This window comes from Gambusia affinis, linkage group LG15 (genome assembly GCF_019740435.1).
Source record: "Gambusia affinis linkage group LG15, SWU_Gaff_1.0, whole genome shotgun sequence".
NCBI lineage: Eukaryota > Metazoa > Chordata > Actinopteri > Cyprinodontiformes > Poeciliidae > Gambusia > Gambusia affinis.
This window is the reverse complement of record NC_057882.1, coordinates 18,374,154-18,399,772: the sequence shown is the minus strand read 5'-3', so window position 1 is coordinate 18,399,772 and position 25,619 is coordinate 18,374,154. Positions and strand designations below refer to the sequence as shown.

At 39.7% G+C, this 25,619-nt stretch overlaps 1 protein-coding gene across 1 annotated transcript in view; it reads left to right on the top strand.

Annotated features, from left to right (window-relative positions):
• Nucleotides 1-22,784, top strand: part of cxadr (CXADR Ig-like cell adhesion molecule) — a 49,405-nt gene extending 26,621 nt beyond the window's left edge. The window contains exons 2-7 of the mRNA XM_044141288.1: nt 3,506-3,675; nt 10,539-10,743; nt 15,792-15,947; nt 16,046-16,168; nt 17,323-17,461; nt 19,948-22,784. Of these exons, the coding sequence (XP_043997223.1) occupies nt 3,506-3,675; nt 10,539-10,743; nt 15,792-15,947; nt 16,046-16,168; nt 17,323-17,461; nt 19,948-20,251 (1,097 nt within the window). The 3' untranslated portion in view covers nt 20,252-22,784. The remainder of the gene's footprint in view (nt 1-3,505; nt 3,676-10,538; nt 10,744-15,791; nt 15,948-16,045; nt 16,169-17,322; nt 17,462-19,947) is intronic.
• Nucleotides 22,785-25,619: the final 2,835 nt, after the last annotated feature.

Here is a 25,619-nt window from a genome sequence, read left to right as displayed (position 1 = left end):
GCACATTTCATAATTATAAATGTTTAACAAATTTCTTAAGTCGCAAGATTTAATGTTTTTCAATCATATTGTACATTATGCTAAAATAACTTATTGAAGTCTTATTTGCCATGCTCATCTTTGAGTCACATTTAGCAAACTGCTTTGCTTCTCAAGCCAGTGTAGCAAGAATGAAATGGGAAAGGTTTCTGTCAAGAAAGAGGCTGAAGAAATCATCCAGCCTCTCTGCTGGGGAAGAAACTACTGCAATAAAAACCTTAAGAACGTATGGCTAAGTAAAATCACAAGGTATGAGGCTGGATTCGAGGTAACTGAACAGAGAGTAAACGTGAAAAAAGACATTCTAAACATACAGCTTAAGCTACAGTGGAAATGTTTAGATTAAAGTATATTCATGTGCTTGAATGGCCTAGGTAAAGTCCAGACCTTAATCCGATTAGGAATCAGTGACTGAGGCACTGGCCATCCAATCTGACTGAAGTTTAGCTATTTTGGAAAGAAAAAGTGGTAAGATTTTTCTCCGATGTGCATAAATATGGAGCAGGTGATCACCATAAGAGTAATTATAGTGACAGTGATTCTACAAGGCTTGCTTCATCTTCTATGGTACTTTATGCTGGTCCGTCACATGTAATTTAATTTAAAAAAAGGGACATGCATACTTTTTCAAGGTAATGTAGTTATTTAAGCTTTTAAGTTACCAAAATTTTATTTTTGATGTGTATAGGCTTAAAGCTGCAGACTTTTTCAGTTTTTAGTTTCTGAATGAAGCTGAGCTGCACCCTAGACAAATAGTTTATGAACCCGGTTGTCATAGATTTAACAGATACATCAGACTGTGCCCTTTATTACCTGCCAGAAATCAATCACTATAGTCAACTGTTCCAGCTGAACGCGTTCTTCTTCTTCCCTCACAATACAATCTTCTCCGCTTTCGAAGCAACTGTGAATAACTCTCCAGCTCCTCGTAGCGCGTGATGAATTGACACAGCTTTCCTTCATGCGGATGACAAGCCGAATATCCGTTTTGACATTGATAGACACATATCTGTTTTTTTTTCCTCTCCATTTTACTCCTCCATTCCCTAGCCCCCGCTGAAGGCGATGTATCACTCCCCAGTCAAGGGCGTCTGTCAGAATCTGTGGGCTCAAACGACCAGCTGCAGCTCCGGCAGTCGGAAAATGAAACCACCGTGTCACACGCTTACAGGCTCTGAAATTCAGCTTTAGTGGATGTGACTGGGATTGCTTCATGTTGTGCATCTCATTTAGTTGTGTGTCAATGATCAGAGGGTGGGTACGGTTCTGAAGTTGAAATGGAGCAAATCGAGATAAATCTGCTACTCTTGTTTCCTGTGAGCCCAAATTTTCATCAGTAGAATGATCCTTATCCTTTCAGCTTCTTCATCCAGAAATGATGGATTGACTTACAGTTTAGGATTGTGGTAAAAAATAGTGGAGTACTTATTTTTCACTTCCGATACGATACCGAGGTTTGGTGTTAATCCATATCAATTCAATACAGAAAAACAACGCTGAATTGACTTAAAACATGTATTATTTTTTTTTATATTATCTGAATTACAAATTCATTTGATAACTCTCACCAGTAAAGCACACTGTAATACACCAATAACTTCACAAGCTTGGTAAGAGCCAATGTAAGAAAAAGAAACCAAAATAGATTGACGATCTTGGTCAAACATGTAAAAATAAACTGCAGCAAACTTTCTTTCAAATGGTTTAGAAAGTGCAACAAGGAATTCTAAATATAATGTAAAATAAACAATAAAGCATTACATTGCTCTGAGCATGAAGCATAGAATTGGACTAAACAGATCTGGTCTTATGGATCAGGGACATTATAACCGATACCCGGTGTAGAATATCTGATGCAGATACTAGTATTTGATCGTGCATCTCTATTGAGTACATATTTAAAATGTAAATCGTGTGGCATTTGTTTGCCTATGAATAGCATGATCATGCTTTTCATATGCAAACACAAAGAGCTTGTTAAAAGCACGGCTTTTCATTGGCCATTCTTATGAAAGCTTAGACCATCGTCACACAAATTGTTACCAAAAACTATGACGATTTATTGTCGCAATAAACAAGTTTGTTGGACAAGAAATTGTCCAACAAATTATTGCAATAAATGGTAATATTGTCATTTTGAGACCATATGCAACTGATGTAACTCCCATAAAAAGACAAAAACACATTCTCCTCTCTCTGTTTCGCGGATTGTCTTTTCACCCGACAGTAGACTCTTTCTGTTAGCGGAGAAGCACCTAAATGTAACTCTGATGTGGCCAAAGGAAAATCCCATGTTTTTTATTACACATAGAGCTTTTCGTATCAACAGAATGGTTTTATTATAGATATGTACTTAAAGAAATCCCCCCGACCCTATTTATTTATTAGTATGTGGGAGGTTGTCAAAAGGATCTTAACACATTATGACAGAGTGTGACAGCTCTATTCTCTATGGGCTGCGTTTCTGTCGCAGCTGAATTCTCCTATAGAACGAGATATTTTAACCCGTTTTGTATGTGGAGAAGAATATCAGCAGCTTCTTGTCATTTTTAATGGACCAGTTCGTCATTGTGTTATCATTTATCCCTGTTTTTTTTGTTTTTTTTACTGCGTAGTTATTTATTTTCTGAAAACACGTGGATGTAATTGCAGAGAATATGTACCTATTACTCAGCCAGAGATGAGAGCCTTATCATTTTCCCTTAATCAGCAGATTAAATTCCATAAAAATCTATTTTTGTATGCATCAAAATGAGGACCTCTCATCTTCTGACTATAAATTAATAGTTTGACTATCATTTATACAAGTCAGAAAAGGTTTGGGGGCGTAGACTTTAATAATGGGGAAAACTTTCTAATTCTTTCACTTTCAGCACAGGATTTGCTTTCTGCTCCTGAAAGGGAAACCATAATGAATCCAAACTAAAGCGAGGTTCCTCAAAGGGTTCGGTTTGTTTGACACAATGCAGTTTGAAAGCAAACCTCACCAGCAGAAAATGTAGCCTGTTGCAATTTTTGGTCCCAATCAAACTGTACCGGCCCATCAGTCGTGAAAACACCCTCAATCTGTAAACTCCATTTCCGACTCCGTTGTGAAACAATGTCCTTCTTTTACTCTGAATAGTAATGAATAAATCTCACCCTAAACGTTAAGTGTGAGTCCTCTTTTCCAGTGCTGTGGATCAGTGATCCACTGATTATGACCATGAATGGCTCATAAACTGTGTTTATAGTAACATTAATAAATCAAGCTGATGTCAACAAGGCATCTGTTTGCAATGATACAGAGATATATAATGTTTTATGGAGTCTCCATCACTACTACCCCACTATGGTATAAGACAAAATTCATCCTGTGCAGAGGAGAGTAGCAGCAGGTTTCACATGTTTCAGGTGAAATATTGCTAAGTTTATTGCTAGACATGCTCCAGCTGTGACTTGATGTTCTTTATCCCTCTCTGTCCAGCCTTGGTCTCACCTTTAGAGATCACATCCAGTCCGACGGCACCGCTGGAGAAGGCCAGTGGGCAGAGTGTGAAGCTGGACTGCCAGTTCTCCCTGAGCTCCTCAGACACTGGACCTCTGGACATAGAATGGAGTTTGCTGGCTTCCGACAACCAAGTCAACGACCAAGTGGTATGTGACCATGTTTTTTTATATTTTGAGCTCTTAATTTTTCTTTGATGGAATTCTTGATATTTCTGTCATCATTTCTTACTTGAATAAAATAGAGCACAATTTATTTAACAGTTCTTCACTGTGTTTAAACCATTACATACCAATAGGACATGGAGATTGTGTGTAGCTATGGCTGAGGTTTTTATTTTCTCTAAGCCCTTTCTTCTCTTTCTTTCTTCTGTGGCTTTAGTGACTGTTTTCCCCTCCAAAATTCTTTAATTCTCGTTAGTCAGAAATGGGTCAGTACATCGTCATTAGGTACCTCTGTTAATAACACAGCCCTCTCTGTCCGCTGACCCAACAAGCCCCACTCTAACTAAAGAGACCTAAATCCTCCTCTGCTCACTGGTTTCTGATTTGAACTGATCCTTTCCAGTAAGGATTTACCTTCTTTTTTTTCCTCGACGATACTAAGGCTTATTGTTTTTAAGTATCGTTTCATGCGTTTTGGTTCCACGCGGTGTATGTTCCTGAGAATTTAAATATTTCCGACATCTCTCAGGGAACACATTTGTTCTCCTTGACCTGTTAGATCCCCACACGTTCTAGTAGCCTTTAACCAACACATAGTCACGCACGGACTAAATTCTTGGCAATTAGTGGCACATTAATTCCAAGTGGCTGTTTTAGTATATGTGACAGGGATCTGTAGAATTAGGCCAATGTGCTGCTGTGTCAGACAATGAAAGGAGAGTGAAAGTTTATAGCCAGCGGCTCCCAGATGCTCAGGAACCATGATGGACCTTTGCTCACATTAAGGCGAGTAAATCCAGGCTGGACTCAGCAAGGCAGTTTGCTACAACATGTGGGCTTGCCTACAATATCTCGTATATCAATATCTTTTTGTGGCTGGTGAGCCGGAGCTAATTCATGGTGCTTTTGTCGGGTGGAGTGAGAGATGCCTGGGATTCTGGAACCAACAGTCATTTGCATTTTTTTCTCACTGCCTGGCCGCGGACTCGCTAAAGGGGGGGTCTGTCCTGAATGTTTCCCACCATGCTGACAGCTACACATGGGCAACTATCATTGCAACTTTGAATAAAGTTGCCGTGGTTTCCAGGTCTGCTGTGCAAATAATGTAGGATAATCATTGTTCTAATTGTATTTCTGAACATTTATTTTACTTTTGAGTTTGATATGCAGACTGATGCAGTTCCCTGAAATATACATATGATCTAATTTGTGTTTTTTTTTTTTTTTTTAATTTTTAATTTTTTTATTTATTTTTTTTTTATTAGGTTTTAACGTCAAAATACAAAAAGGGGAAAAATATATGGATAAGATATGTAGACTTTTTTTATAACAGAACCGAACATGTCGTGCAGTACACATGGATAAGCCTTCCCAAATAAAATCCAGAGGAATAAGATTAATAGTGAGAGAAAACAAAAAACAAAAACAAAAACAAAAAAAAGGGGGGATTTAAGAAAAAGGTGCATCAATGGGTATTAATGACAGAATAAATAATTTGATAAATAATATGATAATGTAAATAAAAAGGTCAGGCAAAAGCAAAATTTAGTTGGGCACCATACGGGATGGCAATGTCTGAATAAAATCTAATTTGTGTTTTTTTTAAGTTGAGGAAAAATGAGGGAGGGGTGAAGTGTAAGGGTGCGCCAATAAATCGGCTCAGATTTCCTTAATTTTGGGAGATTGGACAATAGTGAACCAATCTGATCCACTGATCTTATCTTCCTCCATAAAGCTATAAAAATTAGCCACCGTCTCCTTTCTCACTGCCATGACAGAGCTTTCACCGACACACCCGCTCACCAAGTCACGTCTGCACAAGGGCAGTTCACAATAGTCTCTGCAATGTAGCTAGTCTGGTAAAAACCAGCCCCTCGCCCTACGCTTTGCTTCATACAGAGGGTCTGGGCCCTTGGCTGTTGAGAAAGAAGATTAACAACGTCCAACTGGCACATTGCGACACGGACAAACAGTAGTGATTGGGTAAAATTTAAAACTCCAGTCCACGCCTCCAGGTTTTTGTATCCACAGGCGACATGAATACTTTTACGAAACATTCAGATGCATTTATTTGATGTAGTGAGGAAATGTACATTTATTCTTTTTTTACGACTCTTCACCAGATGACTACAAAGATACCAAATGGCTTTAAAACCTCATGTGTGGAAATTACTACGTCGCTGTGCACAAAGGAAGATGTCTGCAGAAATGTGTGGCGCTCTCTACCTGACTGCTTCATAAAAGCAAAATGGAGAATGCGGGGAGAGAGTAATCTAAGCACAAATTCCATTTAAATGGAATTAATGTGGAAAAAGACACTTTGACGTCTCCATTTGTCATTCTGCCTTGCACAGCAGACCAGGGTAGATCCACAGGATCCTTTGTACACCTATAGATTAAAGCAGAAATCATTATGAATAATTGTTGTGAATTGAAAATTGACTTTTGAATCAAATCATGGACTCAAAAATCAGAATCGAATCGAGATGGTGAAAGATTCACAATCCAACATGTGGTGACTTTTCAGGCAAAAATAAAGTCAAAATCAGTAGGAAACTACAATCAGTTCACCCCTAATGAAGTTATGTCACCATGTGCTCGATACAGGAGACAATACTTTATTACTTTGTCTTAATCCCATAGAATAAATTAAAATTATATGAATACTGTTAGCATTTTTTTGAAACGTTGACTTGTTAAAAAAAAAAATCACACATATTGGTACCAAGAACTGACCCAGGCCTTATATTTATGAAATGTAGTCAGAGTTTTTTGTTTGCTGGTGGGAAATGGTGGAAGAGTTGAAGGATTTTAGGAGTTTAGGGGGGAAAAGGACATTGTTTGCGCATGCCTGTGGCAATGTCTTTTTTTTTTTTTCATAGAAGTTAATCTGTTAACCTTGAGTCTAATCAGAAGCAGAGATGTGAACGTCCAGGCCTGCAGCCTGACTCATTCAAACGAAGAGCCTCAGTGGGGGGAGAGATAATGAAACGTTGCTCTCCCTGAGCGTGTTTGCAGTACACAGGTAACGCGGCTCTCTGCTTTGCCTCTCAAATAAGCACCGCCTCCACCTTTAACTCTGGTGGCAGATGCGTCACATGACGGTGATGTCATCCTAAAGCATATCCGATGAAACCAAGGTTGAACTAATAACACTCTGCCGTGTTGTCTGTTGATAGGGAAGGATGGCGTTGACCGGCAGTCGGTTGCCACCGATAATGAGCGCAGCGCTGGCTGCGTTGCTCTGCCGTCCTGACCCTGACTTGGCTCGCTTGCCTTCTCATTGGCCCGTTTCATATTCCGTTTTCCCAGACTCTCAAGGTTACTGTGCAGTTTTAGGAGCTCGAGGTGTCTGCGTGTGTAAGCGCTCCCATCTGTTTGCTCACGAAGGGGATAATCTGGAGGGAGACCTCATCCAACTCACCTTGGGGCGTTTCCATTTCCTTTCTTATGTGCTCTTGTCTCGCATAACTGTTATTCCTGCTGGGTTTGCTGTCCCAGTAAAGTTACTGGGATCTGCTTTCCTTTCCCAGTGTGAGATTTTAACAGAATTACCTGCTTTAATGGTTGAAGTGTACAAGATGAGTCATGCTCATTCTAAGAGCTGCTGGCCTGATACTTTGGAAACTAGTGTTGCTGTTCCAGGTAAGCAGTTGTCACCAGTGGAAATTCCAACTTAAAAACAAAATTTCTGCAATAGTTTTAAGAAATGGAAGATGAGAAATAATTTCTTTTTACATAGACAAGTGTGACCGGTGCACTTCTGCGTTGTGTGTGGTGATCAGACAAACCACAAAACTCCGAATCAGGGTTTGGAGGCGGTCTCCGTTTATTCAGCCTGTCAATCGGGAGACATTAGCATTAGCACATAGCATGTGCTCTAGTTCGCCAACCCGATCTCTCCCCAGTGGAACAAATAACAAAAGGGCGCGCTAACATACCTGTCAATCGGGAGACATTAGCATTAGCACATAGCATGTGCTCTAGTTCGCCAACCCGATCTATACAAAACAACAGTATTAACATGCATCAGATGTTATAAAGGCGTAATAGCAACTCAACTGAAAATAGTTGCTATTAATACAGGCGGAAAAGTAAACATTCGAACAATATAAATGAAAGGAATACAACGGATTATAAAACTTGCCTCTCCCCAGTGGAACAAATAACAAAAGGGAAGAGGAAATTAATAACAGAGTATATATAATGGTCCTGGAGGACCCCGAACAAAAGAAGAAGAAAGAAGGGCGGAGCTGGAGGACCAAACCCCTTATAGCAGACACAGAGGAACACAAGGATAGACAAATATAAGAGGACAAATAAAGAAAACATTTTGTGGAAATATATAACTAACAATATAAACCCAGTTACACAAGGATCAAACCAAGTTTCTATTAACAGTATCAGAATACAGAGCAAAGTAATGATTTAGTTAAGCTACTCTATTTAATGAAAGACACATTGACGTAAAAACGCTCGTTTTATAAAGCTTTCATCTTCCGATACCAGTTTTTGATTATTTGGATTTATGAATATTTTTAAAGATGCGTTTCTATTAAAAAGGTGTGCAAATCTTTGTCGACATTTTGCTAATGTCCAAAAAAAACAAACACAATTTTGCAATCGCACCCTTTTGATTAATCCAAAAGTACAAAGAAAATCACGTAAATAAGTTTCTTTATGCAATAAGTTTTTGAAAAGAAACATGACAGTAACTGATGTGAAAAGTTACCTGAGATATATTCATTTTTCAGCGCCCATCATTTAGGTGAAATGTAGACTGCAACACATTTGGATGACACAATTTTTTCTGAACTTTGTGTTGCTGTGAAACCTCATGTGATGCCAGCTCTAAATTGTCAAAACAAACAAATAAACAAAAAAGCTACGCGATTATCCTGCTATCACTTTGTCTTTTTCACCAGTACTAAGATCCGGTTGTTGGACATGTAATGTAAATTACTATTCAAAGAAGTTGATATTTTGTGTTCTTAATAACCCCAGAAAAAAACCCTGTAAACCTTCATGTGGATAAGTGTGGCATTTTGGATCTGAAATGTGGGAACATTGAAGTTACTATGTTGGTGCAAAATCATTTCTGAGATTTAATATCACTGCAACCCCCCTTTTTTTTTCTTAGCAAAGTGATTCCCAGCTACAGAAGAAGTTCCAGGACATTGTCTCTTATTGGATGTGCTTAATAAGTGTCTCTTGATTAAAATTAATCTTTCAGTCAGCAAAGGACATTTTGGATCATCCATGGATTATAATATCATATATATACTACCCAGCATGCCTTGTGGTACTTTAGTTGTTCTCTTTTCTTTGCACCCATAAAACAAACCCTACCTTCTGAAGATGCAGGTTATAAACTCTGGCCTGCTAAGAGTTTAGATTCTGATCTTTAAGAGAAACTGAATTATGTTTGAAAGAGTTGAGAAGGAAGAGAAGTGAGTGATACAGTAAGCTCCTTACTGAGAGGACAGGCAGCGCAGAGTTGTTTTCAAGGAGAGAGATTCGAGGAAACTCTCCACTTTATCTCAGTCGTACAACACACACGCACACACACGGCTAGTTTGATGGTGCTGAAAGCAGCTCAGGGTAGTGAACATCACTACCTGCTCCTGTATTCAGCAGATGCTGCTTGTCTGTCTGTGTGAAGTTGCCAACCTGAGGAAACAAAGGCAGTGCTGTTGTTCCCGATTCTGCTGCAAATGAGTTTCTACACACACATATAATATATATCTATATGTATATAAATATAGATATATATGTGGTGGTGTGTGTGTTTAAGTTCTAGTTATTACCGGAGCGTTGTTTGTCTCACTCTGTGTTTACGTAGTGGAATGTTTTCTGTCCTTGTTTGGTTCAGACTTCCATTATAGATTCATCATCCTGCTTCTTCATGCTCCTCACTCAGGGGTGTTGCTGTTCTGTCGATAGTGGCACAGAAAACCTTGTTGATCACCGTCTCCATGGAGATTTGCAAGAATATATTGGTGTCTGGAAAGGAGAATAGGAACTCTTTTCATTATGTGCTCTCCTTTTCCCTCATTTTGATGGTGATGTCTTCCTCCTCTACCATCTCTGTAGCAGGATTCTTATTAGCTCCACCTGACTGTGTGTGTGCTTTGTTGACTCTGTGGGTGTTGGTTTTTCTCCGCTGTGGTGGCTTTGTTTGTTCCACCTTCACTTTACTTGAGCAGAGAAAGAACATAATGACACAGTGCCGGGTGGAGAACCACTCTGAGGTTAATCTCTGTCTGTTTCATTTGTGTTTGGCTGCTGTAATAAGCAAGAAATTTGTTGCATAAATTAAAAATGTTGTTGTGCTTCCTTGCACAATGACAATAAAGGAATTCTAATTCATAAATTCAGATTTTTTTATTTCTTTTTTTTCTAAATTAGAAGTAGGGATGCGTGATCCACTTTTTTCACTTCCGACACGGATAACTTAATATCGTTCACTATGATCCAATACAAAAAACGGTACTGAATTGACTTTTCTTTTCTTTTTTTTACTTTTTTGTACTAAATTTCAAATGTATTTGCCAACTCTGCACCAGTTCTTCACACTTAAATACACCAAGATCTTCACAACCTTGGTCAAACATGTAAAAACCACACGACTTTAATTTGTTCAGTCGGTGTAAGTAGGAGCATAACAGCAAATGTAAAATAAATAAAAGAAAATTTGATGGGAACATGGTAAAAATAAACTGTAACAAGCCTTTAAAACAGTTCAGAAAATGCAATGAGGAATTCTAAATTTAACGTAAAATAAATTATAAGGGATAACAAAGCTTACGGCCATTAATTGCTGATTTTTTTTTTTTTTCTGCGTCCAGGTGATTCTGTACTCGGGCGACCGGGTGTACGAGGATTATCACGTGCCCATGAAGGGTCGAGTCCACTTCAACACACCCGACCCGAAGAGCGGCGACGCCTCCATCAACTTGACCGGACTGAAGTCGACAGACACGGGCACCTACCAGTGTAAAGTTAAGAAGGCTCCTGGAATCAGCAGCAAGAAAATGCAGCTGATTGTCATGGGTGAGAACAATACGAACACCTCCAGAGGTCCACAACCGTTCATCATGGCCAGGAATGTCGTCATTCTTTCTATGTGGTGGAATCATAACACAACAAACTATTTTATTTCTTTAAAACGAAAACTGAATAGACAAGTTTTTATTTATAGTGGGACCTTCAAATGGGTTTTGTGTTAGCAAGCTGGATATCTAATCACTTTTCCACCAAAAGTGTAATTGTTCTGCTTTCAAAATGAGGTTCAGGTTTTAGAGAACTAAAATTCAACACTCATGTTACTCAGTGACAGCATATGAAAATGGCACAGAGTGACAAATGTAAAAAACAATTTTCTTTAGAAGAAAATGCACTTTGTGATGTGAATATTCCTCTGAAAGCATGCAGTTGCTATGCAGAACATTTAGCAAACAAACTGACAATTTATTGTGCCAAAATCCATGGAAAAACAGTGAAGCTAAGAAGGTTTGGAGAGGTACCAGTTGATTAAAACCCAATCAAACCTGCCAAATTAGCAATTTTGGCACAGATTCTTTTTTTTCTCCACTTATAGTCATTCCAGCTAATTGTTTTGGGAACAAAATAAGAGTCAAAGTACCATTAAAAAAGATTTCTCCACCCACTCTCTGCTCTGTGTCGAATCATCAAAACCAATGAGAATGCACAGAGTTTATGTTATTGCTATTATGTGCTATTATTATTATTATTTAACTGTTATTTAACCAGGTGAACTAAGAACAAACTCTTATGTCTTCTTACCTGGCATTAACAAACCTCAGACATTATTCACCAATCACACCACGCAAAACACATTTGCTGTTTTTTATATATTCTTAAATACATATATATATATATATGTATATATATATAAAATCTGAAGCTTTAATCGAAAATTATTGTATTGTTTTTCTTCAATAAGACTGATCATTTTCTGTATGCAGACTCATTTTGTTTTTCACTGGGCAGCCAAAAGGAAGTAAAGACTATGCGCTCTGCTTTTCATCCACAGACGGAACTAGATGACACATCATAGTTGTATAAGTCAGATGATTTAGTCCCTAGGCAAACACACTGACACACACTCACACTCTGTGGCCTTGCTGATCAGTCAACCAGTTAAATGATGTCGAAAGTGAATCGCCTCCCGAAACTCGCGCTCCATTTGCATACGGGACAAACAGCCAACACATGAAACTCTAATCTCTGTTGTGACTCGAGCTGCTGTAATTATGAAATACTCAGGTAGAAGAGAACTTCCTCCGCTTAAAATATAATACAAGCTTTAGAAAATGGCTGCTGTTCCTCTTAAAATAACACGTGTATAAAAAAAAAAAAAACTGGGAGTGGCGAGAACACAAACAGGTTTGTCAGATGTTGTTATGGCACTAAGCTCATCAGTAATGACAGAGCTGAAAGTCAACAAGTGATCTCAGCATTTATTGTGGCTACAGCTGACTCAGAAACCATTAACACAGCATTTTATGACTCATGGACATTTAAAGGCAGACCCGAACAGAAAGAACATGGAAACATTGGGAACTTTGAGTTGTTGGTAGTTTGAATTAACCTTAAAATGCTGATGTACGTTATGTTTATGGCTCTTTTAAGAGTGTTGCCATCAGCCCAGCAAGAAGCTTTTATTACTTGACTCTAAGCACAAGATGGCAGCTAAAGAAAAAAAATAAAAATTCTTACTTGAAAATTAGAGTTTTAAACACAGATGCAGGATTTCAATCCTAGATTACACACACCCCAACAATTATAACCACTAATCTTTATTTATGCCTTATGTTAACAATAAGCACACATTGTTATTCCCAGTGAATGGATTTTTTTCTTTTAATGATTCTTCTATTGTCCTAATGTTCTTGGCCTTTTATTGGTTGAAAATGAGGTTTTATACTCCAGACTTTTTCAGCAAAACGACAAGAAAAACAGTCTTGAAACATTCCACTGTGTGTGTTTAATAAACCAATATGATATGTGTTTCACTTTCTGAAATGAAACAAAAATATATATTCAACTTCTTTAATGTAAACTTGAAAAATTATAACCCCCCCTCCTTTCATGGTTCAGAGCATGTACAAATAGATTCAAATGGGGGTAAAACCCACACGTATTAAAATAAAAAGCACTAAATTAAACTAAATAAGGCACATCTATGCCTGGGGCTGCTGAGCTGCACAATAATGGGTGTCAGCTGGAGGCCATGGCAGCGTACAGACTGCTAGCTGTTGACCTCAGGGTCAAAGAAACATTGACAAGCAGAGGTGGGGACATGTTGCTTGCTCTTCATTTTTACCTTGAGCTCGTCTCCTTAAGAGGAGAGGAGTCAAGCATGTAAAAGTGTACACACAGGTAAACACTCCTCAAGTTCATTTGATGTTCATCTCTTTAACACACACACACACACACCAGACACACACACACTGTAGTCCACGCTGTGTAAGCCAGGTAAAGGGGGCAGTGTTTCCTGTTGTGCAGGACGTTGAAGTTAACAGAAGGAGAGCTTCCAGCAGCGGCCCAGGTCTGCATGTCAGCAGCTCCCCAAACAATTTGTGACCACCTACGTTCCATTCAGTCGCATCAATTCTCATTACTTTTACATGCTAGCATTCATCAGAATTCAAAAATACCCTGAATCTAAACATTTTCACTGATTCCAGGCCATTCAAAAAAAAAGATCCAATTTAAAATCTTAAATTGGAAAGTGCAAGGCGCAACACCGAATGTTCACTGAGGTTTTTGTTTTCAGTTTAATTCCATTTTTTAGTAACAGGGGACCAAAAAAACATTCAGTGACTTTTACTAAAATCAAATGCACACCCATTTAATAAACATGGCACAATACAACATATCCTATTCTCGTTGCTGAAAAGACACAAGCAAGCCATCTCCTGAGCTGTCTTTAAGTGGCTCTTAAGGAACAGGGCTGAGTTCATCACCACACCCAGATTTTGGGCCTGATCTCTAGTTTCTAGTTGTAGTAACTGAAGGTGTTTGCCGCGTTAGGTCCAAAGATAATAACTTCAGTTTTGCTCCTGTTCAGCTGGAAAAAGTTATGGCACCTTCACACATTTATCTGTTTAGAGTCACCTTGTGATATTGTAATGTAGAGTTGTGTATCATCTGCGTAGGTATGGTAACTAATTACATTTATTGTTATAACCTGAGCTACTGTTGATATTAAATTGGAGGGGTCCAAGGCTTGAGCCTTGTGGTACACTACATGTGATTTCTATCCACTCTGATAAGTTATCTATTAAAACAAAGAAATTCCGGTTCAAAGAATGTCAGTCTACATGCAAACCTGTTAGTTCCTCACATTTTATTTTTCTATTCAGCCGTTTGTCGCCCTGTTCTTCTCAGCAGTAACGCATCTCTTATCTTGATGGGCATCTCATAAATTTCCTCAGAGCTGGGTCGCCCGTGTCGCCACCCGCCGCTGCCGACTCCGTCAACCTTCCTCTTTGACCTCATCTCCCCAACAAATAAATCTGCTCCTCGGACAGCTGACCTAACATAAGGAGCCACGGCCCCACAGATGTGTTGGGTTGACTTTCACCTTTAAAAGACGCGTTCAAAATGTCATAGCTCCCTGACATTTACGGCGCGATGCGCGAATGCACACGTGGGCGGAACACGGCAGCCGCACGCAGCGAGGAGACGCGTAGCTCTGTTGCCATGTGCCCGTGGCCGCTCACCTCATTTCTGAACTGTCGGCCTGTGTCCTTCACCCTGCTTGTGTTTATTAGATTGATAAGAGCAGTCAGTGCTGTCAGCGTCCTGTTAATCCTTATGCTTATGTCTGCTAAGCTGGCCCCTCCCGACTGGCACCTGGCTGCCCTCCCAGCAGCCCCCACTGCTAAACGGGGTTTTTGTTCCTGATGCCATGATGTCACTGTTCTGTCAGTGTTCGTCGAGCGCAGACCTCAGCCTCAGATTCACTCTATCCAAACAACATCAGAGTCCCTTTCTTTGCTTTGCTGGCCCACGTACCTCCCCTCTTGCCTGCCTGTTTTTAATTTGGAGCTGTGTTTGCTTTAGACCTCCCCCGTCTCATATCCTGGCTACACTGTGACCCGACTGCTCGCATTCTTCTGCACTGATTTCACACACACAACGGCAGTCCTGTATCGTTTCTGCCGAGCGGCATATTCACGTGCGTCTGGACTCCCAGGCGTTCACAGCTCCCTCGCCACTCGTTTGGGGCGATTATCCTGAGTGACGGCTCCCTGTAACGACGGCAGCTGTATCAATTTCTCTGATTACTGCTTTCGTTCAGCGGATGACTGCTGTTTGAGCCAGAAGGGGGAGTTGAGTTTTAAAACCGCAAGGAGCTCATACACATTTCGCGCAGTGTAAAAACACAAAATCTCACCAAGCGTTTCTGGTTGTCTAGCGCAAATATCTTGGTATTTTTGAAATAAGACAAAGTTGGCTTACAAGTAACTTCAGCAAGATATTGGAGCTTGTTTTAGATCAATAATTCCTTAATATTCATGAAAAAGTATTTGTTCCACTGGCAGGTTTTTATTTATTTATAAGACATTTTACCCATGTTACAACTAAAATAATCTGCCAGTGGAACTTGTACTTTTTCATCAGTATTAAGGAATTATTTTATTTTGATTGCTTAGTTTTGCTTCTTTGGATCCCCATTAGCCATTACTCTTCCTGGAGTCCACAAAAAAACAAACATTTATTATAAAAGTAGTTACACACACTTAATATAACATTAGTAGCATAGCATATGATAAATATACGATTATAACTCTTTATGTAATAAAATAATTAAGCAGGGCTCTTTTAAAAACAGATGAAAGAATGGAGTTTTGTGTTTTCATACCTCTAAAAAAAACATCTCTCCTATATCTTACTGAAAGGTTACTTGTAAGTTAGTTTTGACTTATTACAACCGTCCTAAGATATTTGCGCTATAAACAACACAAAGATGACTTAAGATTTAGCGTTTTTGCAGCGCACACAAAGCCTGGAAAACGCAGAAACGACTTATCTCATTCTAATCTGTTGGTTTTTCTTCTTTTTTGCAGTGCGGCCATCAAAGCCAAAGTGTTCTGCTGAAGGTACCCTAGAGGAAGGCAAAAACATTGTGCTGAGATGCTCAACTACCGAGGGAACCAAGCCGATGCAGTACAAATGGGAGAAAACCAGTGACAACAAGCTGCTGCCTTCTAATGCTGTGATGGGTATTTCACGTTTTCACCAGCCGACCATCAGTCACCACCGCTCCGCTTAGATTTTCATCTGTAATCGGTTGGATGTTGTGCTTTTGCTTCCTAATCAGACCCCGTGGAAGGAACCATCAATGTGAGGAACGTTTCTGCCAGTGCATCTGGTAGCTACCGCTGCGTGGCTAGCAACCGCGTTGGCTCAGAGGAGTGCGTCCTCTACCTCCAAGTGACCCCACGTAGGTTCCCCATTAACTTTGCATCCACAGACAGTGGCTCAGCAAAGTTTTTACACTCCTTAAACGTCTTCTTATCTGTCCACGGAGTATTGATTGTTTAGATCACATTTAATTCACAGTGTATGACCAGGACAATTATATTTTAACATTAGACTGTCTTAGTTCTATTAGCTTATTCTTTTAACAAATGGAAGCATGAATTATATTTTGTCAAGCAGTCTTTTTTAAAAGATCATGAAACATTTTTGGCTCTAGTTTATTTAGCTGGAGTGAGGAAAAAATGGCTCTTTGTACTAAACTAACATAAAGCAATGAGAGGAGTTATAAGTGGAAGCACAGGATTAAATAGTTTTCAGATGTTCCACAGATAAACTGAGGACTCTACCATTTGAGATTCTTCTGAATGTATTAGTTGCTTTGGATTTTATTTAGGAACATCAGAGTAAAGGGGTTTAAACACGAATGTACGCCACACTTTTCTGAATTTTAGTACATTTGTATTTAAAATCTATAAATCTTTCATGCTTTTTTTTCTTCCACTTCACAACAGTGAACCATAACAAAAGGCAGCAGAGGAGAAAGCACTTTGACAAATCGTATGAAGGCTGGCTGGGCGTTTTAAGCTTCTTTACGAAGGATTTCTCTTTCAATAAGGCAAAAGGTTTATCTGAGCCTTGACCTGCTAATAATAAGAAAGTGCACTTTCTTTTAAATCAAGGAAATCAAATATAAATTCTGTGGTGAAAGGTTGGCGTGTACTTGGAGAGTTTTACCTTAATTTAAAACTTAATGCACATGAGATCCAGAAGTTCATGTTCAGAAAACGATGTCGGTACAAAAATAATTGCGTACCTCTAATGGTACTTACTCTCAGTGGAAGGACTCCCACATTGAAATTTAATGATTTGTTGCAATAGATCACTAAGCATTGATGTTTTATTAAAACTAGAATGCCAATATTGGAAAGCAATATATGAAAAATGTATTTGTATTGAGCTCAACGTTTTTACCCACTCATTCACTCGAAGTTCAAACATCAATTTTGTAATTTTTTCTTTTTAATTTGAAGAGCACAACATACTTTAAAAAAAGTAATAATTTTTTTACCAACTTACTTGTACATGACTTTTTTTTTTTCGTCTTGTGTCTCCCAGCACGCAACATTGGAGGCATCATTGCAGGATCCATCATAGCCATTCTCCTGATCCTGCTCCTTCTCGCCATCATCCTCTACTGTTTCTGCCGCGCTCGCAAGAACAAGAAGTACGAGAAGGAAATCTGCAACGAGATCAGGTACGGCATCCAAAACGCCCAGGAGGTTGGCTCCCAAATGGAGTTTAATTTGACTGGGGGAACTGCCCAGTTCCTTGTAAAAGTGAAGTTTAGTGTATTCCACAGGGATTTAAAGTGATAGGCCACCACAAATCGGCATGTAACTGTGGAAGGGAGAGGATATGTGGGTTTTAGAAAACATCTCAAACAAACCTGAGTTCTTACCACAACAATTGTGTTTCCACTTAAAATAAATAACACACAGTTTGACTCTTTTTGCTATGTAGGCCTAGCTAAAAGTTAAGCCTAGCTAACAATGGACAGGTTTTATTCCTATTTTTATCCTGATTTCCCACTTCTGACAACCTTAAGTACTTCCAATTATTGAGATGACTAAAGATAATATTAAGAGATATTCCTGTTGTGTGTGTGTGGTGTGTTAAGTCTGATCTGGTCCTGTCTAAAATCTGGGATATTCAACAAGTTTGCTCGACTTAACCCAATGTGGCAGCGTATGTGGTTTGTCCTGGACAACAAACGACTACACAGCCTGTTGAATGTGATGGAAATACGGAGAGGAATCCAAAAATACACAAATAACAAAACCACTTCTATGGCGCACCAGAAAGTTCGGTGGATAAACTATTGCCATTGCTTCCTCCCAGTCGGCCATGTTTGTTTGCTCTGAACTCACGTTTGGTTTCGAGAGCCTCCAGACATCTGAATGTTGGTGGATGAAATGGGTTGGTGTGTGAAGAGTTGCTGTGAATCAGGCATTAGGTGACTTGTGAAGCCAATTGACTTTATTTAGGGTCATCATAACAAAACACTTTTCAGATTGTAATTTGCAAAAACCATTGAAAACATTAAGTTGGTCTGTCGAATAAAAGCAACTGAATTTTGTATTTTATACATAAGAAATGTAAAGCAGGTCTCCAGCATCCATGCAAAAAGCTTTTCTCCATCAGCGTTTTTTTTTTTTTTTTCCCACCTCTCCTCAAATAAACAGCTGTGGTAATCAGTTTGAAAGCTTTGTTTGCTCTGTGGATCCTGTGTCATGTCAGCCTGTGGCTGCCTCCCCACCACCCACCGCAGATCAAGCTCTCTCCTCCTCCGGCTCGTCCACGGCTCCATCCGGCCCGTGGGCTCTCCTGCTATCACTCCGCCACGGACTGAACCACCACGATGTGACACTGCTCACAGTGGAGGACAAAGAGGATTAGACCTCTGGACCCGTCTCTCTTCCACACATTCGCCAACACGTTGCTGCGCCACGCTAACGGACTAAACAAGCTGTGGCCCCTGAGGCTCTGTTTGATTGAGCATTTAACTGGATTATTGCTGCTTATTAGTTGTTAATGTGGTGGCAGAGGGAGGAGAGGGCATAGTTGTACTTGGATTCTGTGCGCCACAGCTGCAGGCTGTTACACATTGTTTGTGACTTAGCAGTGCAGACACAGCTCCATCAGTTAGATTCGCCCTGTCCAATTATCTGTCTCCTTTTTATTGAGTCCAGCCTTGTTTTACTCTTGAAATGAGTAAAACCAGGCTATATGGCAGGGTTCCTGCACTCTAAAGAAAAAAAAATACCGTATCACCTTAAAAAAAATCAAGAGGAATTCTTTAAAGATGCAGTATATATCTTTTACAAAAACAAATATTTTTCATATTTGTTAAAAATTTCACCATGCATGATTCATGATTTGTGAAAAGATCCATCCAATCCGCCTCTCTGAGCTGCTATTGCCATCTGAAAAAATTCACCGCTTTTGACCAAAAACTACCAGAGCCAGGAGAAGGATCTTAGCGGTGTCAATCATGGTCGTATACTTGCTGCTAAATGGGCTGATGGTGGAGTTCTATAGTCATTGGTGGACTTGCTAATTAGCATAAGCATTCTGCTATCGGGTAGAATCTGTAGCATAGCAGAGATCAAAGGGGTGTGAGCGTTCTGTAACACAAAAATGATTGGCAGCGCTAAAACCCTCCCCTTGACTCTGATTGGTTATTTCTGACTGGTGGGTTTTTTTCAGATTTTTCAGTCATGATCATACTCTTACAAATGGTGACGGATTTCGCCAATATCAATATATATATGGAAAAAAACATTATTTCACAAAAGTTACTACAGCTTTAAGGTCAAAGGCAGTCAGAAACAGCCTGGCTAAATATGCCATTTATGTGAGATTTCAAAGGCCAGAACGACTGCTAACCAGAAAGAACTTCCTAAAGACTTTTAGGAGAATATTCTGTGGGCTAACAAGAAAAAAATGGAACTTTGGTGGAAGATGCATGTCCCGTTACATCTGGTTAGAAAATGAACATCAGCAGTCAAATAAGGTGGTGGTGGGGATCTGAATTTCCTTTCCTGCTTTAGGTTTGCCATATTTGATGGAACCATGAATAATATTTGTCCTTTAAAAATAGTGCAACACTTACAGCATATAAGTATTAATTTTGTCTAACTTGTAAACGCCATGAAATATTTTGTCTGTGCTTCCTCCCAGAGAGGACGTCCCCCCACCGAAGAGCCGCGTTTCGAGCACGCGCACCTTCAGCCAGATGGGCAGCCAGCGCTCGTCCCTGGGGTCCATGTCGCCATCCAACCTGCACGAGTACACACTGAAATCCCAGTACTCCATGAAGTCCCAGTACGACAAGATCCCGTCCACTGAAGAGTACGAGCGCCCGCCGAGTCAGGCCCTGCAGCCCCCGCCGACCGCCGCCAGAATGGCCGGCCCCAACCTCAGCCGCATGGGGGCCATTCCCGTCATGACCCCGGCCCAGAACAGGGACGGCTCCATCGTCTAGAGAAGGAACCCTGGACAAAATGCCCGTTATACAAAAAAACAAACAAAAAAATGAAGCGGTTTCACTCGACAGCATCTACGAAACGAGAAGGTCCTCTTGTGAAAACATGGCTCTGCTGTGTTGGTGATGTGCTGTACTGGAAATAGAGCACATTAACTTTTTATCAAATACAAAACGACGACAACAAAAAAGAAAAACGCTTATGCATTTAATGTCCTGGATTTTCTCCCAGGAAATGAATCGGCGTGGATATATAAAAGCAAGAATGGTCAATATACAAATTTTATTGTACATAACTGAATGCATGTTTTGTTTTTCTTTTTTTTTTTACATTGATTTCTCTTGCTGTAGATATACTGTTTAAAACACAACCATCCCCTTAGTCGGCACCCTGTACAGCTGTGTGCATGCCTCTGTGTGTGTGTAAACAGACGTCTGGAAACTTACCATTGCTTTAAATCAAAGCCTAACTCTTTCTTTACCTGTTCAGTTTTGACTGGTTGTGGCTTTCTGATTGGATATAATTTAATAGAACTATTTTTTGTTTTTCAGTTCTCTGAGAACAAACTGACTTCATCCCTAAAGAGACTCTACAAGTCAGCTGTTTGCTAATGAACCGTTGTGTTTCTTTGACCTTAAGTAGGGGGGCTTTAAAGGGTCCGGATTGGCTGATGGGGGAAGGAGTGGTTTTGGTTTCCATGAATCGTGATTGGATGGATGATTGGTACTTGACCCAACTCTAAAAAAAAAAAAATGTCCATTCTCCATTCTCCCTTTGAGGCTCTTAGGGGAGTACGGGTAACAGCTAGACAACAAGGTTCACTGAGCAATCAGCTTTGATTGTGTTTGACTATATAAGCCCTGCCACCCCCACCACAACCCCTTTTTACTTCCATACACACCAAATTAACAAGACAAAAGGAGCAACCCTTGGTTTATCTGGCTGTGCTGCATGTGTAATCCCATGTATTTGTTGTTGCGCCACAAGGAGGCCGAACCTTGATTAACCTTCTCCCTGCGGTCGATACGAAACCGATCAGGGCTGATGTAGCATTAATTTGAGATTTTAATGAAGGATGGTAATCACGGCTGGATGAAGGAGTTTCCCACAGAGCGGAATGCGGCACACTGTTTCACTCTACATTAAAAACTGACCTTCGTTTCCAATCTCAGGGCACAATCAGTCAGTTTAACCTACATAACCGAGTCCTTTCTACTCCTATCTTCCGTTCTCTAAAAGCCTAACTTCTCATCTGGATTCCACCTTTTTGGACAAACAGTACAAACTTCTGGTTGTTTTCTTCTTTGATGCCTTATTCTGTCCTTTTTTGTTTTTGCCTTACACTCTTCCCTTCGGTTAACCTCTTTTTGATCCCATTTTTTCTTACTTTGTTGCCTTAGTTGAAATGTTCAGACTGTGTTTTGTGCGTTCTTTATGGCCGTTGCTTTCCGAGGACTATAATCATTGCTGTAGACATGGGCTGGGACAAACGGCACAGTTCCCTGGTTGTTACACAAGATTTTAAACTAAAAATATTCTGATAGTTTTAATACAGCGGTGTCCAAAGTGTGGCCCTCAAAACGATTTTGTTCGGCCCCTGACAACAAGTCACGAATGGTTAAAAATTTGGCCAACAAAACAGAAAACAATTGATGTTTCTAGAGGAAATGTCAGTCACCCTGGCCTCTTGGTATAAATTAAATTATTTGAACAGTATGACAGAATTTTAATTGACAATAGCAGGAAGCAGCCCTTGCCTGTGCAACACACACTGATTCCTCTTTCCTCGATTGGCTCTCGTCTTTTATTGAGATCTCAGACTGTCTGTTTTCAGCTTTTTATGCTTTGATTCTTTGTTTTTAGTTGCTAATTTTTCTTTTGAATGAATTACAGCAAAGATAATTTAAAAAATGTATGTACTTTCTATTAAAAAACACAAATAGATTCTGGCTCCATATTGAAGTTACCCATTGAAGTACCAACAAAACTGAATGAACAAAGCATCAAATATCCTGTTTATAAATATATGTGTGTGTGTGTGTGTATGACACTGCAGATCTATGTGTAAAACAGAAGAGCTCAGTGTATGTCATCTTTGCTATGTTTTCTGGCTGTTTGTGTTCTGGTGCCAGTGTAAGGAGTTTTATATTACTTATTCCCAAACAGCAGCAAAGGTGAGACCTTGACTGAGCTATAGAAAGCTATACATATATCTGTCGGTTTTTTTTGTTTTGTTTTTGATGTGTGTGTGAGCAGATGTATTTAATACTTGTTGCTAGGCAGGATGCGGCCCACGTAAAAATCTGCTGGTGAAGTGTACAGAGCTATATTAGAGGCGATCCTATTGCTCCTCCATGCTTGTAACTTTAATGTAAACAATTACTAACAATACTAACAGTAGCTTTGAAATCTGTACTAATACTGTATGAAGACTCCATCGAGGTGCACACTGTGTTAAAATCATATTTTCTCTCTATGTATTTTTGTGCTGTATTTTGGAATAATAAAAGTCATTGAAATGAAGAAACAGTTGCCTTACGTTTTTTTGTTGTTGTTTTAAGGATTTTTTTGGCTCTACTGCATACCTGTCAAGTTCTGGACGGGAGAATACGGGACACAAACGTAAGAGCGTGGCGGTTGAATACCGGAAGAGAGGGGAGGTTGACGGAACTGACGTGAAAGTGGAGGGGACACGATATTTAGAGTCCCGGCCAAAACAGGAGTCTTGATAGGTATGCTCTACTGGCCTTTATCTAAAGTAAAGCGGTTTGTGAGAGGGGGAGGACTCAAACCTGTGACGGTCACGTCGAGTACTGAAGGCCTCCGTTCATGGGTCATCGTCACCACCGCGACAGAACAATTTGCAGTTCACTGAAGCTCGTTAGCATTCTCAGCTCCGGCGGGAAGCGCGGCCTCCTGCAGCTCTTCGACTCTGATTGATTTTAATCAGCCAGCCGGTTTCAGCCCTTCCACCAGGTGAGATGAGGTGACTTTCTAACCACTTAACGATCGTAATTAATCAATATCTCGGGGGCATACACAATCGCCACAGCGCCTCGGTTTAAGCTCAGAGTAAACTCCCATAGCTTTGTGACCCGTTTCTTTTGTCGCTTTAGAGTTGATCATTTGTTTCAGTATTTGCTTAGCTTTTTTTTTTTTTTTTTTAAACAATCGAAGCTAATTTCCTTCCTTGGTTAATGTGCTGGGTAATTACTTTCATTGCGGTTCAGCACTAATCAAAGTTGTACAAAATGAGTTTCCTAATTAACTGAGCAGAATGACGGGGAAACGTAGCGCCTGGTTGACGGCTGAGGGGACACGCTGCACCTTAGCAGTGCGGTGGGCTCGTTGTTTGGCTCTGGCACCGGCCTCTCACTGTTGACGTTGACAATGGGGAATAGATCAATGCCTGATTATTAGCCGGTGGCTTCACTATGTGTAGCCCGTTGACAGCTAGTCAATAAAAAGACTAAAGCATTTAGTAGCAGTGCTAAGCGGACGTCCATTGCTATAATTGGGTGTCAGTAATGGATAGGGCCCTGGAGCATTGATCTGTCACTGGTCGAAGTCTCTGCTGGCTCCATAGCAGGTCGGCTCATCTGTGGTCCTGGTCTGAGATCCCACTAATGGATGTGAACAAACTTTAAACAGATTTTAATTATTTAAAAAAAAAAAAAAAAACATGTCATGACCACTTCTGTTTATTATTCTGTTATGAAATATTTAATCAAGACAGAAATGATCCCATCTGCAGACGGTGATGTCTGTCAGATAATGAAACTGATTAGTGTCAAATACAGATTAGATCTTTTAATCAAGTTATTTCTTCAAATCGGGGGCAACCCCAAAGGGTGGCCAAGGGGGGCCATGGGCCCTCCAGATAAGCTTCCGCTCTGTAATAAATTAAGGTCACACAAACCGCACAGTCATCTTTTTCAGTCAATACATAAATATAAAACCTAACAACTACACATATGAATGAGCAAATATATATTTATATATGTATTTTATGTTTGACGTGCGGTTGTTAAATTTTCTGGGGGCACCACTTCTTCAAACGAGTGTGCCTTTAGCTAATCTTTTACTCTAGATTTTTTTGTAAATCACTTTGAATTGTCTTGTACACAAACTGCGCTTTGAAAGTAAATGTACCTTCTCTTTTTCTGCAACAAAACATTTGAACCTTATGAGAACTCTCACCCCGTGGATTCCAGAAAGATCTAGCAGCATGGAAGCAGATCATGAATACAGCCAGTGTAGACCAGGTTGCCTGGATTTCTTCATCCAATAGCTACAACAATCCTTTTGAGCCAAGTTGTTTCAGAACTATTTGTTCCACCAAGATTAGAGCTGCCATAATTGATCAGATCAATCAATCGTCATGGTATGTTGCTAGGCAGAATTCGGCCCATGACCGATATAATTGGAAAGTTGCTGAGATGTAATATGTGGTTGGGTAGGCTGTTATAATTCACCCTCCGCATATTGATATCATGTTTACCCAGTTGGATGATGGGCTGTAAATGCACTTATTAATGCCCCCCCCCCTGATATATACTGGTGGTTTCTCAGATACAAAAACTCGTAGATCGGTGGGGACATAATGATAAAGAGAGAAAAGTGTCAGGAAAAGGATAATGCTCACTGCAATTTTAACACAATTTCCTGATATGCTGCAGCTTTACAATAATTTTTTAAAAATCCCAAGAATTTTTCCTTGCATGCGATGGCATTATTCCAGTCAATAGCAATAGTTAATTTTATTGTAGTTGGAGATCTGCCTGTATGCAGTGCTACATACTCTGCAGCATGTCATATTATGCATCCTGCATAATATGACATTTAACAGGTTGTACATATTCAAAAGTAACTAAAATGCTTGACAGATCTCAGTTCTTCTGATGTTACACAAACAAAGCTGAATAAGTATTAGTTGTTCTTATTCAGTGCATGTAAAAAACAAACTAAACTTTAAATTGTGTGAAATCCTGCTGTTTTTTATCATCTGTATATGCTTGTCAGTGGGAAATAATACACCAGCAGATAGTATTTTAATGATTACACATTCATTACATTCATTAAAAAGACATTAGTGACGTGTTTCCCTGCATGCGTGCACATTACATTTATGGACTAAAATGCTGTTCCCTCATTGAGTTAATGTACAGTGAGTCATACATCATCCCTCTGTGTCCTTCTGCCCAATATCCATTTGTGACTTCTTTTTTTTTATTATTTTTACCTCGTCCTCATCCTGCCAGCGGAAGGGACAGAGTGGTGCTCTTGTGCTAAGCACCTGGGGATTTATGTCTGCCTCCTACTTCTGTCTCTCTCCTCTCTGCAGGGATAGGGTATTAATTGTTTGCA